At 38.9% G+C, this 17,218-nt stretch overlaps 1 protein-coding gene across 8 annotated transcripts in view; it reads right to left on the bottom strand.

Moving 5' to 3' along the window:
* The window catches only part of ARNT (aryl hydrocarbon receptor nuclear translocator), a 93,056-nt gene that overhangs the window by 10,851 nt on the left and 64,987 nt on the right, over positions 1-17,218 (bottom strand). For 7 of the 8 annotated variants that reach the window (XM_066268020.1, XM_066268016.1, XM_066268017.1 and 4 more), the window contains 5 exons: positions 16,196-16,261; positions 15,739-15,824; positions 7,800-7,876; positions 6,629-6,763; positions 4,088-4,162 (listed from right to left, as the gene is read on the bottom strand). In XM_066268020.1, coding sequence (XP_066124117.1) covers positions 4,088-4,162; positions 6,629-6,763; positions 7,800-7,876; positions 15,739-15,824; positions 16,196-16,261 — 439 coding nt within the window. The remainder of the gene's footprint in view (positions 1-4,087; positions 4,163-6,628; positions 6,764-7,799; positions 7,877-15,738; positions 15,825-16,195; positions 16,262-17,218) is intronic. The other variant, XM_066268019.1, reaches the window with a different exon arrangement.

Genomic DNA, 17,218 nt, shown 5'->3' with positions numbered 1-17,218 from the left:
TAAAGAAACTAATTTTAGATTAGCTTAGTTTCTAGTCTTCTGATACAATAGAAAATAATCTTTTGACCTCCCTCTCTAATGATAAAAAAATAATTAGCAGCTAACATTTATTTTATAGTTTCTATATATCAACCACTGAGCTTTGTGCTTTTACTTTTAAGAATATCAACATTTATTTAACATGGTAAGAAAAAGAAATATGATGTGAACTTTTGCATTTAAACAATAGTAAGTATCCTTTAAAAGTTAATGTATTCACTGAATAATATATCTATGTATATATTAAACAATGGACAAAATTACATTTATACACAAAGTAAGTACTGGGTTTGAAAACCTGCTTATTGCCATACATCTCTATTCCAATGAAGTATAAACCCAGTACTGCAAAATAACTACACTTCAAACTGTTTTGTTTTTTTTTAAAAAATAAGTGATAACATTTATGCTTAGGCTGACGAGTGTGGCAGTAATTACTGATATTACAAACACAGAAATAATAATACCAGGCCCTGGCCGGTTGGCACAGCAGTAGAGCGTCAGCCTAGCGTGCGGGGGACCTGGGTTCGATTCCCGGCCAGGGCACATAGGAGAAGCGCCCATTTGCTTTTCCACCCCCCCCCCTTCCTCTCTGTCTTTCTCTTCCCCTCCCGCAGCCAAGGCTCCATTGGAGCAAAGATGGCCCGGGCGCTGGGGATGGCTCCTTGGCCTCTGCCCCAGGGGCTAGAGTGGCTCTGGTTGCGGCAGAGTAACGCCCCGGAGGGGCAGAGCATCGCCCCCTGGTGGGCGTGCCGGGTGGATCCCGGTCGGGCGCATGCGGGAGTCTGTCTGTCTCTCCCTGTTTCCAGCTTCAGAAAAATACAAAAAAAAAAAAAAAAAAAAGAAATAATAATACCAGAAAATAAGACATACTTCACTTAGCAATAATAAAATGGTATGTTTTATATACATGTCTAAAACTTTTACAAATCAGGTGTAAAACAAAGCACTAAAGTAACCAAAATGGGAGAAAAAAACAACAACAAGCTTTATTGGAAATATTAACTAAATTATTGTACTGAAACGAAATATAAATCTATCTAGACTTAAGAAACATGAAAATCTGCCTGACCAGGCGGTGGCACAGTGGATAGAGCGTCAGACTGGGAAGTGGAGGACCCAGGCTCGAGACCCCGAGATCACCAGTTTGAGTGCGGGCTCATCTGGTTTGAGCAAAAGCTCACCAGCTTGGACCCAAGGTCTCTGGCTCAAGCAAGGGGGTTACTTGGTCTGCTGAAGGCCCGCAGTCAAGGCACATATGCAAAAGCAATCAATGAACAACTAAGGCAGGGGTCTCAAACTCAACTCAGCATGTGGGCCGCAGAGCAAGATCACAGCCGTTTGGCGGGGCACACTAGGTCTACAAAAGGCAACTGTTACACAACACTTTTCTCACTGCAGTTGAAAACAAAAAAAAATCAGTACAACAAGCACAATCGTACATGCAGTTTACTCAGTGTCACAAAACGACCAGAAACTGTAGTTCGCATCACAACTGCTGTCAACTAAGCTAATATCTAGCTAGGATGCTAGAGAAATGAAAAATACAAGTAGGCCCCTAGGCTTACTTAATTTTATCCAAAATATTTTGAACTTCATGGATTAGTCTGTGGGCCGCACAAAATTGTTCGGCGGGCCGCGAGTTTGAGACCCCTGAACTATGGTGTCACAACGAAAAACTAATGATTGATGCTTCTCATCTCTCTCTGTTCCTGTCTGTCAGTCCCTATCTGTCCCTCTCATTGACTCTCTGTCTCTGTAAACAAACAAACAAACAAAAAACCCATGAAAATCTGGAAAGCAACAACTAACTAAGCAGCTGTAGATCACACATTAAAAAGCATCTTTACTGCCTGACCAGGCGGTGGTGCAGTGGATGAGCTTTAAACAGGGACCTGGAGGACACAGGTTCAAGACGCCAGGGTCACCAGCCTGAGCGCAGTCTCATCTGGTTTGAGCAAGCTCACCAGCTTGAGTCCAAGGTTGTGGGCTTTAGCAAGGGGTTACTTGGTCTGCTGGAGCCCCCCACCCTGGTCAAGGCACATATGAGAAAGCAATCAATGAACAACTAAGGTGCCGGAACGAAGAATTAATGCTTCTCTCTCTCTCTTCCAGTCTGACTGCCTCTATCTGTCCCTTCTTTGTCTCTGTCTCACACACACACAAAAAAGCATCTTTACTTATGTACTCTAAATTCATAGCAACTGAGGTCAGAATAATAACCTTGAGATTACGGATTGTACATATGGGCCATTAAAGCTGTTTTAAAATAAACATTTTCCGTGATAAAATGGCACTCAACAGCCAAAACCATCAGAATTTTAAATGTCATGGATTTAAAATATACTATATAGTATCTTCCCACACTGCTGAAGGCTCATGGCCTTAGTGCTGAATGGTTTCCACAGAAGTCAGAACAGTTTCTCTGAGACTACACATACATGAAACATGCTGCTCCTGTGAGCTGCACCTGAGCAGGTGGGACTGGAGACACTGAGGACTCAGGAGACAGATTTTTACTGCCATTGTCTTATTTACTCTAGAAATTGGGCTATGTGCTTTATTGTATTATCTTATTTAATCTTCCCAAAAACTCTCTGAATTTAAGTACCATTATTTTACCCATTGTATCAATGAAAATACTATTGAGGCAAAAAGAGGAAACTTAGTCTAACAGAAAGTAAGAGCTGCTACCTAATTTACCAAATATTTTCAGGACATAGGCCCTAAAAATTATAATTAAAGAGTCAGCTTAGCCTGACCAGGCGGCTGCGCAGTGGATTGAGCGTCGGACTGGGATGTGGATGACCAAGGTTCGAGACCCCGAGGTCGCCAGCTTGAGCGTGGGCTCATCTGGTTTGAGCAAAAGCTCACTAGCTTGACCCAAGGTCGCTGGCTTGAACAAGGGGTCACTCGGTCTGCTGAAGGCCTGCGGTCAAGGCACATATGAGAAAGCAATCAATGAACAACTAAGGTGTTGCAGTGAAAAACTAATAATTGATGCTTCTCAACTCTCTCCGTTCCTGTCTGTCTGTCCCTATCTGTCCTCCCTCTCTCTGCTCTCTCTCTGTCTTTGTAAAAAAAAAAAAAAAAAGAGAGAGAGAATCAGCTTAGCTTGGCCTGTGGTGGCGCAGTAGATAGAGCGTCAACCTGGAACCTAAGGTCGGTGGTTTGAAACTCTGGATTTTCCCAGTCAAGGCACATACAATATGCAAGTAATGAATAACTGAAGTGAAGCAACTATGAGTTTATACTTCTCACTCCCCTCTGCCATAAAATCAATAAGTAAAATCTTTAAAAATAAAGGTCAGCTAACAATTAAGATAAACTCTCATTTATCTATATAAGAACTATAAAAATAAATTTTTCTACTACTATCCCCAGTTCAGTAAAGCCTAGAATATTTTAAATACTTTAAAGGCAGTCCCTTGCATGCAGTTACTTAGATTCAAGACAGTGGGTAACCAAAGCCAAACAAAAATATCTTGGACATTATTCAGTTTCAAAGTACTGGTCCTTTTCTGTTCCATAAAAATGCAGAGTAAGTACTAAAAAACGTACAACTTAGTGCCTGCCAGAGTACTCGATTAATTAGTAGTCAATAAGTATATATTTTGGCCCTGTCTGGTTGGCTGAGTGATACAGCATCGGCCCGGTGTTGTGGATGTCCCAGGTGTGATTCCCGGTCAGGGCACACAGGAGAAGCAACCATCTGCTTCTCCACCCTTTCCCCTCTCCCCTATCTCTCTCTCCCTTCTCCTCCTGCTGCCATGGTTTGGTTGGAGCAAGATGGCCCCGGGTGCTAAGGATGGCTCCATGGCCTCGCCTCAAGTGTTAAAATAGCTCGGCTGCCGAGCAATGGTGCCAAATGGGCAGAGCATCACCCCATAGGGGGCTTGCCCAGTAGATCCTGGTCATGACACATATGGGGGTCTGTCTCTCTTCCTCCCCACTTCTCACTTAAGGAAAAAAAGTAAGTATTTGTGGAATGAATTTGATAATAGTAGATAAAAATATTATTTAGACACAAACCAGGAAAAAAAGTTACCTGTTGGAAGCTGTCTCTTAGAAGCTGCTGGTCTTCAGGATGACAGAATTCTATAATATTCTTGCCTAAGAGTTCCTAAAAGGGAAAAGGAAGAATAAGATCAACACTTTTATGAGCATCTAACTTTCCTGGCCCATTTGCAGGAGACTTGGATTTTACTTCTCCTGTATTTATCCTAGCATTATAGGTAAGTGTGGAGAAAAAAAAAAAAAAAACAAAAGATGGAATCTGCTAAGCAACTAGCCTTTTAAAGCATTTTTTTAGAACACTGTGTGTTTATTTTAACTGTATTTTTTATAGATTTGAGGTTATAATTTATATATATAATTCAATCATTCTAAGTGTACAATTTGATGACCTACAGTAAATTTGCACAGCTGTGCAACATTAGCACAATCCAGTTTTAGAATATGTCTACTGCCCCCAAAACTTCCTTGCGGGAGTATATCACTGCTCCCAATGTTCTAGCCAAGAAGGCACTAATCTGCCTTCTGCTTCTTTAGTTTTGCCTCTTTTAAAAATTTCATATAAATGAAATCATACAATATGATGTCTTTTATATCTGGCTTCTTTCATTAACATGCTTTTGAAGTTCATCTATGCCACTGCATGCATCAATAATATATATTCCTTTTTATTGCTCAGCAGTATTCTAACATGGATATACTACACTTTGAATATCCGTTCACTAGTTAATGGATACTTAAACTGTTTCACTTTTTGGCTATTATGAATAATACAACTATGAATATGAGTGTATAAATCTTTGAGTGAACCAATGTTCCCATTTCTCTTAGGTAACTACCTAGGAGTGGAATTGCTAGGTTGTGGGGTGTTTACGTAACTTTTTAAGAAATTGCCAAAATATTTTCCCAAAATGGCTATACCCTGTTATCTGTCTGCTAACACTGTATTATGGTTCCAGTTTCTCCACATTCTTGCCAATATTTTAAAATTCTTTTTAATTAAATTTAAATTTTTAAATTGAGGTAAGATTGAGAATACTTCCTGATTATAGCTATTCTAGTGGGCATATACTGTATCTCATTGTGGTTTTTATTTGTATTTTCCTAATGATTAAGGATGATGAATATCTTTTTATGTGCCATTCATATTTCTTCTTTAATGAGATGTCTATTCAAATCTTGCTTTTACCCTTTCTTTACTGGCTGTCTTAATGAATTTTAACACTTCTTTTCTCAGACATACGATTTGAAATACTTTCTCCTAGTTTGTGGCTGGTCTTCTTACTTTCTTAATTATGTCCTTTCAAGAAGGAAAATTTTAATTTTTATGAAATCAAATTTATTTGTTTCAAAAAAAAAATTTGTTTCTTTTGTGAATCATTATTTTAGTGTCATATAAGAAATCTTAACTCAAGATCCAAAGATTTTCTCCTACTTCTAAAAGTTTTGTAAGTCTATTTTTCTTTCTGCATACATATATCCAATTGTCCCATCACTATTTGCTTCAAAGATTTCCTTTCCCCCACTGAATTCTCCTAGCATTTTTTGTTGAAAATTAGTTGACCAAGTGAGAATGAACTCTATTCTGGTCTATTGATCTATGTACCTATCCTTATACTAATACCACACTGAATCAGGAAGCATAAATCCTCCAACTTTGTTCTTGTTTATCAAGACTGCTTTTTACCTTCTTCACACAGCCACAGCTGGAACTTCCTCCTAGGCACTTTAGCTTTTTTTTGTTTGTTTGTTTGTTTTTTATTTTTTATTTTTTTTATTTTTTTTTTATTTTTATTTTTATTTTTATTTTTTACAGAGGCAGAGATAGACAGGGACAGACAGACAGGAACGGAGAGAGATGAGAAGCATCAATCATCAGTTTCTCGTTGCGCATTGCGACTTCTTAGTTGTTCATTGATTGCTTTCTCACATGTGCCTTGACCGTGGGCCTTCAGCAGACCGAGTAACCCCCTGCTGGAGCCAGCGACCTTGGGTCCAAGCTGGTGAGCTCTTTGCTCAAGCCAGATGAGCCCGCACTCAAGCTGGCGACCTCGGGGTCTCGAACCTGGGTCCTTCCGCATCCCAGTCCGAAGCTCTATCCACTGCGCCACCACCTGGTCAGGCTAGGCACTTTAGTTTTAAATGATTACATAATGACTTATTTCTCAATTCAGGTGTAGTTACTCAGTCTGCTGAATGAGAAATCTAAATAAAATCATAACTTGTGGGTTACTATTCAACTAGGTGATTAGATAAATTATGGAAAGCTGTCCATAACATTATTAACTAATTGAAATTAGCACTTCTGCATCAATAGCTGCATTAATATTATTAACAACAACAAAAAACATATTCATACCTGCTGTTCCCAGCTGGCTTCAGAAGCCATATTTTTTGAAACTGAATGAGAATAACATCAGTAAAAAGCTAAGACTATATTTAGCTACTGACAGTTCTGAGCTAAGGGCTGATATGTTTGGCTATCTCTGGAATCAACAAGATTGAACAATCTCAGTAAAGCCAAGAGAAAACAAGGAGCCGAAGTATCAGTGGTAGAACAGTTCCAGCTCCTCACCTGTGGTTGGTACCCCACTGTAGCCAAACAGCGGTGATCCACAAAAGTAAAGATTCCCTCAATGTTGTGTCGAGAGATAAACTCTGTTGGCTGACAAACATTACTCATGTCTGTACAGTTGGGAGAACTAGTTACCTGAAAATAAAGAGACAAAATGAGATAACATGACGTAATTGTTTACAGATGTATTTCCCACCAACTCATGGTCAATTACATAGACATGAGGCTCCCAGTTTTAGGAGTTTCAAAACTTTCACACTTTATCCAGGAAGAAAAAATGACAATCACAAGCACAGAGAGGGCATAAGGCCTAGCCCCACCTCTATACATGTACTCTTTACCAACTTTGTAAAGAAAAACAAAAACTCATTGAATCAAAATTCACCTACCTTCATTTAGCTAGGCTGTGTCCATTATTCAGATTGGAAAATTATACTCCCAAGTATCTATTTTTGTGAAAAGAACTAAAATAATTCTACTTCTCTCGTTAGTCATATAAAGATAAAATGGGAAAGAAATCTCTCTTCTTTTGTTATAGGCAAAAGAAATTAGTTAAAAATAGAAAATTCAGCACTGTAAAATTGAACATATGAAAATTAAGGGGAAAAGATCTCCCTCCCTCTCTCATCCTCTTTGGCTTCTGTTAAATTCAAGAGGAGCATCATTAACTATGGTTCTCCAAGTATGTTTTACAGAATTGTTCATCTGTATTCAGAGTATAAAAAAAAAAAAGAACAAGTCCTGAAGGAGATTTCTTCTCATTAAAAAGGGAGGATATAGCCTGACTGGTGGTAGCACAATGGATAGAGCATCAACCCAGTCTTGGGTTCAAAACCCCGAGGTCGCCAGCTTGAGCTCAGAATCATCAACATGATTCCAAGGTCATGTCATTGGCTTGAAGCCTAAGGTCGCTGGTTGAGTAAAGGGTCACCAGTTAGGCTGGAGCCCCCCAGTCAAGGCATGTATGAGAAGCAATCAATGAACAACTAAAGTGACACAACTATGAGTTGATGCTTCACAATCTCTCCCTTCCTCTCTATCTATGTAAAATATATATACACACACACACACACACACACACACACACGCACGTGCATATATATATATATATATATATATATATATATATATATCTAAAGGGAGGATACAGACATGGAAAATTCATACTTGCCTGCAGTCTGCCAATGGCCACTAGGCAAAACTTGCTTCCTTGGCCAGCCTCTGGGTCATCATCTGGAAGGGAGACACCTTCAGGAAGGTGGTGTTGAAGATTTAACATTGATCTTAAAACTCAAATGTCTTCAAAGTCTAATAGGTAAAAATTTTAAATGCATGTAGGGCCTGACCTATGGTGGTGCAGTGGATAGAGCGTTGACCTGGTACACTGAGGTCCCAGGTTTGAAACCCTGAGGTCATTGGCTTGAGCATGGGCTCATCCAGCTTGAGTGCGGGGTTGCTGGCTTGAGCGTGGGATTAGAGAAATTATCCAATTGTCATTGGCTTGAGTCCAAAGGTTGCTGGCTTGAAGCCCAAGGTAGCTGACTTGAACAAGGGGTCACTGGCTTGGTTTGTGCCTCCTCACCCCCCATCAAGGCATGTATGAGAAGCAATCAATGAACTAAAGTGAAGCAACTATGAGTTGATGCTTCTCATCTCTCTCCCTTCCTACCTATCTCTATCCCTCATATAAAATAAAGTAAAACAAAATAAAATGCATGTAGGTATGAAGAAGCTAGGCATAAAACAATAAAGAGTGCCAAAAGATAAAATAAAGGTACTCATAGATACATAAAAAAAACTGATGGTCATCAGAGGAAAGGGGCTAAAGGGATGAGCAAAAAGGATGTAGGAGATTAAGCGGTTTGATTCCTAGTTATAAAATAAATAAGTCACCGGGATATAATGTACAGCATAGGGAATATAGTTAATAATGTTATAATAACTATATATAGTGACAAGGTTACTAAACCTATTATGGTGATTACTTCATAAGGTATATAAATGTCCCACCATTGTGTTTTATACCTGAAACTAATATAATATGTCAACTACACTTTTATTTTTTTTCCTGAAGTGAGAAGCAGGGAAGCAGAGAGATAGATTCCCACATGCACCCGACCAGGATCCACCCGGCAAGCCCATTAGGGGGCGATGCTCTGCTCATCTGGGGCCTTGCTCTGTTGCAACCAGAGCCATTCTAGCACCTGAGCGTCCTCAGCGTCCAGGCCAACTTTGCTCCAATGGAGCCTTGGCTGCGGGAGGGGAAGAGAGAGAGAGAGAAGGGAAGGAGAAGGGGTGGAGAAGCAGATGGGTGCTTCTCCTGTGTGCCCTGGCCGGGAATTGAACCCATGACTTCCATGTGCTGGGCTGACGCTCTACAACTAAACCAACTGCCCAAGGCCAACTATACTTCAATTCTTTTTTTTTTTTTTTTTTTGTATTTTTCTGAAGCTGGAAACGGGGAGGCAGTCAGACTCCCGCATGCGCCCAACCGGGATCCACCATGCATGCCCACCAGGGGGCGATGCTCTACCCATCCGGGACGTCGCTCTGTTGTGACCAGAGCCAGTCTAGTGCCTGAGGCAAAGGCCATGGAGCCATCCCCAGCGCCTGGGCCATCCTTGCTCCAATGAAGCCTTGGCTGCAGGAGGGGAAGAGAGAGACAGAAAGGAAGGAGAGGGGAAGGGGTGGAGAAGCAGATGGGCGCTTCTCCTGTGTGCCCTGGCCAGGAATCGAATCCGGGACTTCCGCTAGGCTGACGCTCTACCACTGAGCCAACCAGCCAGGGCCTATACTTCAATTCTTAAAAAAAAGAATTGAAAAAATTTTTTTTAAATATTTAAGGAAACAAAGGTGCTTGATTAAAAAAATGTTTTTAAAGGTGGTTGAAGGCCCCAGAGAGTTAGCTCAGTCCATTAAGAGCATCGTCCTAAAAACAACAAAGTTGAGGGTACAATCCCCAGTCAAGGCACACACAGGAAGCAACCAAAAAATTAACAACTGAGTGGAACAACAAATGAATGCTTCCCTTCCCTCTTCTCTTCTCTCTCCCTTCCTCTGTATCTCTGAAAACCGATAAAAGTTAAGCCCTGGCTGGATAACTCTGGAGCATTGTCCCAGAGTACAGAGGTTGCCAGTTTGATTATCTGGTCAGGGCACATATAGAAGCCACTTGATGTTTCTGTCTCTCCTCCCTGCTTCTCTCTCAAAAAAGTAAAAATAAATAAAGGATACAGATAAACAACTATATAGAATTTACATATGTGCAAAATACTATTTTAAGTATTTATATATATAAATTTGTATATTTTATTCAAATTAATTGTAATAAACTACAGAATGTGGTCCCACCCAAAACATTCTAAAAAACTATGCTGGCCAAACCAAACACATATGCTGACAGCCATTTATTCTGTGACAAAGAATAACCGTCTTACCCAACCTGTGACTTTTTTGTATGTGTGTGACAGAGAGAGGGACAGATAGGGACAGAAAGACAAGAAGGGAGAGAGATGAAAAGCATCAATTCTTTGTTGCAGCATCTTAGTTGTTCACTGATTGCTTTCTCATATGTACTTTGACGGTGTTACAGCAGATCTTGGGCTTCATGCCAGCAACCTTTGGGCTGAAGCCAAAGACCACAGGGGTCATGTCTATGATCCCATGCTGAAGCCAGTGACCCCGCACTCAAGCTGGTGAGCCTGTGCTCAAGCTGGATGAGCCTGTACTTAAGCAGGTGACATCAGGGTTTTGAAACAGGGTCCTGTGTCCCAGTCTGGTGCTCTATCGGCTGTGCTGCTGACTGGTCAGGCCCAACCTGTTACTTTTAAAGTAAGCAAACAACCAAAAATAAAATTGAAACAAACAACAGTTATTTATGTCCTCTGAAAATAAGAGAACCCAATATTTCAATATTTTATGTAAAAAGGAAAGATGCATTTTCTCTCTCCTCTCTGCATAGTTATCTTCTTTTTACCAAGAAAAATAGAATTGCTACCTGGCCTGTGGTGGTGCAGTGATTAAAGCATCAACCTGGAATGCTGAGGTCACTGATTCTAAACCTGGGCTTGCCCTATCACATAGGTCAAGGCACATATGACAAGCAACAAGCAAGCAATGAACAACAAAAGTGAAGCAACTATGAGCTGATAGTTCTCACTCACTCCCTCTCTTCTCTCTGTAAAATCAATAAATAAAATCTTCAAAAAGAGGCCCTGGCCGGTTGGCTCAGCGGTAGAGCGTCGGCCTAGCGTGCGGAGGCCCCGGGTTCGATTCCCAGCCAGGGCACACAGGAGAAGCGCCCATTTGCTTCTCCACCCCTCCGCCGCGCTTTCCTCTCTGTCTCTCTCATCCCCTCCTGCAGCCAAGGCTCCATTGGAGCAAAGATGGCCCGGGCGCTGGGGATGGCTCTGTGGCCTCTGCCTCAGGCGCTAGAGTGGCTCTGGTCGCAACATGGCGACGCCCAGGATGGGCAGAGCATCGCCCCCTGGTGGGCAGAGCTTCGCCCCTGGTGGGCGTGCCGGGTGGATCCCGGTCGGGCGCATGCGGGAGTCTGTCTGACTGTCTCTCCCTGTTTCCAGCTTCAGAAAAATGAAAAAAAAAAAAATCTTCAAAAAGAAAAACAATTGCTTTGAAAGCAATAAAGAAGTATGAAAGACAATGTATACTTCATAAACAACATATAAACTTATACAGCATATAAAGTAAAATGTTCAAATGCCATGACTACTTAGTTAATTGTATTTAGCTACCATTTATTGGGTGCCAACAATATACCAGGAACTGGGCAGGTATTTTCCTTACTTTTAACTAATTGGCACAATAACCCTATACTGGATATATTAGCTCCAAATCACAGATGAGAAAATTGAGGTTCTGTGTTTTGTTTTGTTTTTACGAAGGTCAAGCAATTTACCCAAGGTTTTACTGCTAGTAAATAACAATGCCAGAATCAAACCCAGGTGTTTACAAATCCAAAGTTCGATCTCATACCGAAATATACCACCTTGCCTCCCCTTTTAGTTTCTGTCTCCCTATAACACCTACTTCCAAATCATAGCCATCCAACAGGGAAGTAATAAAGTTGCTAAAATTTGGCAATTCTGAAATGTCAATTTAAAAGGCTAGTCCCTACAACAAACCACCCTTCTCATGCTCCCTGTTTGACTTCAAATTCTAGTAAAGCTCATCTGTTTCACATCCTGATTTAAAGGTATGACAATGAATATATTCCTTTTCATTTTTATTTATTGATTTTAGAGAGAGCGAAAGGGAGAGTGAGAGGGATAGGAACACCAAGCTGTTCCTGTATGTGCCTTGACCAGGGATGGAACAAGCAAACTCTGCTTCGGGGCAATGTTCTAACCAACTGAGCTATCCAGCCAGGGTAAGAATATTCCTTTTGTAAGTTACTTCAATGAAGCCATTTCCTTCTTCTCCTTCAGTCTTCCTCCTACTTTAGAAAGCTTTCCCAAATTAACTGTATTCAAGGCCAACTTTTTTTACACACAAATACTTAGAACATAGGTATTCAGGATAATTATAAATTTGCACATTTAAAAACTACCGTATTTCCCCATGTATATAAGATGTTCCCATGTATAAGACGCACCTTAATTTTGGGGCCCAAAATTTGAAAAAAAAAAAGGTATTACATAAAGTTATTGAACTCAAGTTTTATTCATCATAAAATCCATACAACTCCTCATCACTGTCAAAATTTCCATCCATTAGCTTGTCCTCATCTGTGTCTGATGACGAATCACTATCTTCATATATTGCCTTGTCCATAGTTCCATCTATGGCATTTGAAATGCCACACTTTTTAAATGACTTGATAACAATCTCAATCTTGATATTATCCCAGGATCTTTTCACCCAGGTATAACAAGCACAAAGACAAGCATGAAAATGTGGGAAATGCAAGTTTAAAAAATCTGCAACCACTGTATACAAGACGCACCCAGTGTTTAGACCGGTGTTTCCCAACGTGGGGCCCACAGGGGGGCAATTCGATAGTTAAGGGGGGCAATTTGAAAATGGACTCGACACGACTTTAACTCTTTAGCCCCGGGCCATTTAAATGCAATGCTAGATATTGGTTCCAAATTTAACAAAAAATGCAATTCTTAAATAATTGCGGTAAATAATTATTAAGTATAATTTCGTTTGACGAGACCAAAATATCAACTGGGTGATTGGCGTCATCAAGTAAACTTCGTCCTGGGTTCACCGCGGAGCGGGCCGTCTGCCGCGGGGAACCCCGGACGTTTTAAAAACTCGCTAAACAACGCAGTTATTCTCACCTAATTGGCCCATCGCAACTTCTGTAGTGTTTCACATCATTCAGTTGGTGTTAATTTGAAAGAAGTGTCAGTCAAAACTGTTGTAAAAGCTCGTTGATTTAGTAAAAATACATATATATATTGTATAGATATAATTGGTAAGTATTTGATTTTATTTTTATCAATATTAAACTCTTTATTAAGTACTTCTTGCATCAGGGCTAGAAAGCACTAATATTTTATAAATATTATTGGGGCTATAATAGTGCATGCATGACAATTTTAATTTTAGAAGCATAACTTTCCAGAAAATTTTGTCAAATGGAAAAAATATAGATACCTTTTGATTTGCGGTGGTAGTGTAGTAAACGTGTTATATACATTTAAATAAATATGAATTATTAGTATACGTTTACTCTATGTCACATTGAATATATTTTAACACATATTTTAATATTAGTTTTTAATTGATCTTATTTTTATTTCTTATAGCCCATAGTAAAATGAGTGGTGCAAGCAATAAAAAAACTCATCAATATTCGGAGGAATATTTAAAATTTGGGTTCATACCCGCTGTTCACGATGAGCGGATTCCTTTTTGTCTTTTATGCCAGCAATGCTTGACCAACGAATCAATGAAACGAGGTCGTCTTGAGGCGCATTTGAAGGCAAAACATAGTGCTCATATTAATTCAGATTTGAGTTACTTTAAAACTTTAAAGAAAAATTTTGAAAAAAGAACAACATTAAAGTCTCTATTTACTGCTCATACTTCAACTAATAATTGTGTTCTTGAGGCTAGTTATCAAATTTCTTTATTCATCGCTAAAACTGGAGAAAATCACACTATAGGAGAGAATTTAATAAAACTGTCAGTATCAGCATTTCTTAAAACAGTTCTTGAAAAAGATGACAAAGATGTAAAAGCTATGCCACTCAGTAACAATACTGTTAGCAGAAGAATAGACGAAATAAGTGAGGATATTGAAAAACAACTTATTGAAAAGCTGAAAACAAGAAAATTCTCCTTGCAAATGGATGGATCAACTTTGAGAGACAGTGAGGCAGTATTGATAACTTACGTAAGATATATTGATAAAGGACATTTTGCTGAAGAAATGTTGTTCTGTAAAAGATTAGAAAGCACCACTACCTCCAAAAATATATATAATAAGCTAAAAAACTGCTTAGATGTCAATGATATACCAATGAAAAATATAACATCTTGTGCTGCAGATGGTGCTCCCAATATGATGGGCAAGAAAAATGGCTGCTTAAAATTGATGAAAGATGCAAATCCAGAAATGATTCTTGTGCATTGTGTTATTCATAGGGAAAACTTGGTAGCTAAAAACATCTCGCCTGTTCTGAATGAAGTATTACATACAGTAATAAAGTGTGTTAATGCTATTAAAGCTAGTGCCAAATGTGAGCGTCTTTTCAAGCTATTTTGTGAAGAACAAAATGAAGACCATGTGAGACTTTTACTTCATACTGAAGTAAGATGGCTATCTAAAGGAAACTGTTTGAAAAGATTTATGGAACTGTTTGATACTCTTAGTGATTTTTTAAGCGACAAACCTGAAATGAAGTATCTGTTAACAATAGATGGTAAAGCATTTGTGAGTTATTTAGCCGATATCTTTGAAAAACTAAATATATTAAATAAGCAACTCCAAGGAACAAATAAAACTCTTGTCGATGCAAAAGCAAAGATATTTGGTTTCATTACCAATATTGAGTTATGTCAGAAACATATTAACAACAAAAACTTTAAACAGTTTCATTGGCTCCAAAAATGTGAAGTAACTGATACCGCTTTACTTGTTATTGTCAATCATTTGAATATTCTATCGGCTGATTTAAAAGAAAGATTTTCTGATTTAAAACAAATTGATTTCCCAACATGGATGATGCAGCCAATGTTAGTGGATTTGTCTGATATATCAAATATGCAGTATCAAGAAGAACTCGCAGAATTGCAAAATGATGAGTCAGTTAAAGCTTTATTTAATATCAAAGGAGCGATGGCATGGCTTTGTGAGGAAACAGAAATCAAATACCCAAATTCAACCAAATGTGCAAGAAAACTATTGCTACCGTTTCCATCTTCATTTTTAGCTGAATGTGGATTTAGTGCTGTAAATGATTTACTGGTAAAAAAAAAGAAATTGGCTGGATATAACACAACGTGGAGACTTGAGACTAAAGCTAACCAAATTGGAACCTAATATAAAATCTCTGTGCAGCAAGCATCAAGCGCAAGGATCACACTAAATTAAAATAATAAATTAATATAGAAAAATCTGTATTAAAATTATTTGAATTTAAATTTCTGTTTTTCATTATATGTTTTGAAATTTTACTTACTGTGTTTTGTTAACAATTTCATAGTGATTTCTTCCTAGAACCTATCATTTATGTTTATTAAGTGAACAAATCAATTTTTTAATGTTAAAAATTATGTATGTTACATGGGGGGGACATAAAAATTTTAGAAAGGTTAAGGTGGGGCATGGCACAAAAAAGGTTGGGAAACACTGGTTTAGACCCTAAATTTTCAAACAAAAGGTGCTTCTTATACATGGGAAATATGGTACATTCTGTGACACAGCCAAGACAGTCATTTTCAAGTCTACGTAATCATCTCATCAACTATAATAAAGTCTATACATGAAGGAATGGAGTCTACTTTTCTTTCCTATTTTCTTAGTTTATACCAAAATACATTTCACATAGCAGGTACATGGTAAAAATGTGAGCTAAATTTCTTATACTCTGAGGAACTGCTGCACGAAGAGAGAAAACACTCTCCAACATTCCTACCTGCAGGGGGCCAGGCCTTGATATAGCCTGTGCAGTGGACCACCACGAAGTGAGGCTCCCCGTCCTTCATAGAGCCAAGTCCATTCCTGGAAGAATAACAGGTATGAGGAGAAAGCCCTGCCCAGTAATACTTAAAAAGATAAGACTGGCTTAGAATCTTTAACTTTAGGTTATTGGGTATTTAAAAAATAGGATAACTATATTTGGATCTTTCTCTTTCAAAAGTAACCATCATATTGTTGACCCTTGCCAAAGTAAAGCAATGTAAAGGTACTACAGTGGGAAGAATGTAGAGAAAGTGGTAGGGCAACTTCCTTTAACAGGATAATCAAAAGAAGCTGTAGAAATTCGGGAAAACACTACCAGAAAGAGAGTAACTGGGAAGTGAGGGATGATAAGATAACTGAAGAAGTAATGATCTCTACAGGTACCTGGCCATCAATGCTTAGGATCTCACCTGCATCTGTTTCTCACAAAGCTCAGTCTGTTCATGGAAACTGGGTCCACAGAGCTATTGCCACACCTGTTTCAATAAACAGATTAAAAGCAATTAAGCTGCACTAAAAAAAAATTTTCATCTGTTAAAACAGGCTCTGGATACAACCAGACACAAAAAATTGTTAACAATGCTCCCAACAAGAAAGATAAAGAAGTCAGGTTTGGTATTTCTAAAACTTGTAACTGTCTAGAACAGGGGTCTCAAACTCAACTCAGCATGTGGGCCGCAGAGCAAGATCACAGCCATTCGGCGGGCCACACTAGGTCTACAAAAGGCAACTGTTCCGCAACACTTTTCTCACTGCAGTTGAAAACAACAACAAAAAAATCAGTACAACAAGCACAATCGTACATGCAGTTTACTTAGTGTCACAAAACGACCAGAAACTGTAGTTCGCATCACAACTGCTGTTAACTAAGCTAATATCTAGCTAGGATGCTAGAGAAATGAAAAATACAAGTAGGCCCCTAGGCTTACTTAATTTTATCCAAAATATTTTGAACTTCGTGGACTAGTCTGCGGGCCGCACAAAATTGTTCGGTGGGCCGCGGCCGCGAGTTTGAGACCCCGGTCTAGAATGTTCTTCAAATACAGAGATTCTCTACATCTGGTAGTATACTTTTTCTGTAAAGGACCAGATAGTAAATACTTTCAGCTTTGTGGGCCATACAATCTGTTGTAACTAGTCAACTCTGCTATTATAGCATGAAAGCAACCATATACAATATTAAACAAATGGGCATAGCCTTCTCCCAATAAAGCTTTATTTGCCGACTCTGTACCGCAACCCAATCTATTTGCTTGCTGCACTGTTATTATTTATCGTGTTTCTGTCTTTCTATTAGCCATGTCCACATGTTGGTACACTCTCTCCCATCCTCTCTACTTTCCTTCTCTCTTTTCTATAAAATAATACATAAAACTTAGAATATGTGCAATGTACTATTCTAAGCATCTTTACATATATTTATTCATCTAATC

Source organism: Saccopteryx bilineata, chromosome 3 (genome assembly GCF_036850765.1).
Source record: "Saccopteryx bilineata isolate mSacBil1 chromosome 3, mSacBil1_pri_phased_curated, whole genome shotgun sequence".
In the NCBI taxonomy this organism is placed as follows: domain Eukaryota; kingdom Metazoa; phylum Chordata; class Mammalia; order Chiroptera; family Emballonuridae; genus Saccopteryx; species Saccopteryx bilineata.
This window is presented reverse-complemented; position numbering and strand designations above follow the sequence as displayed.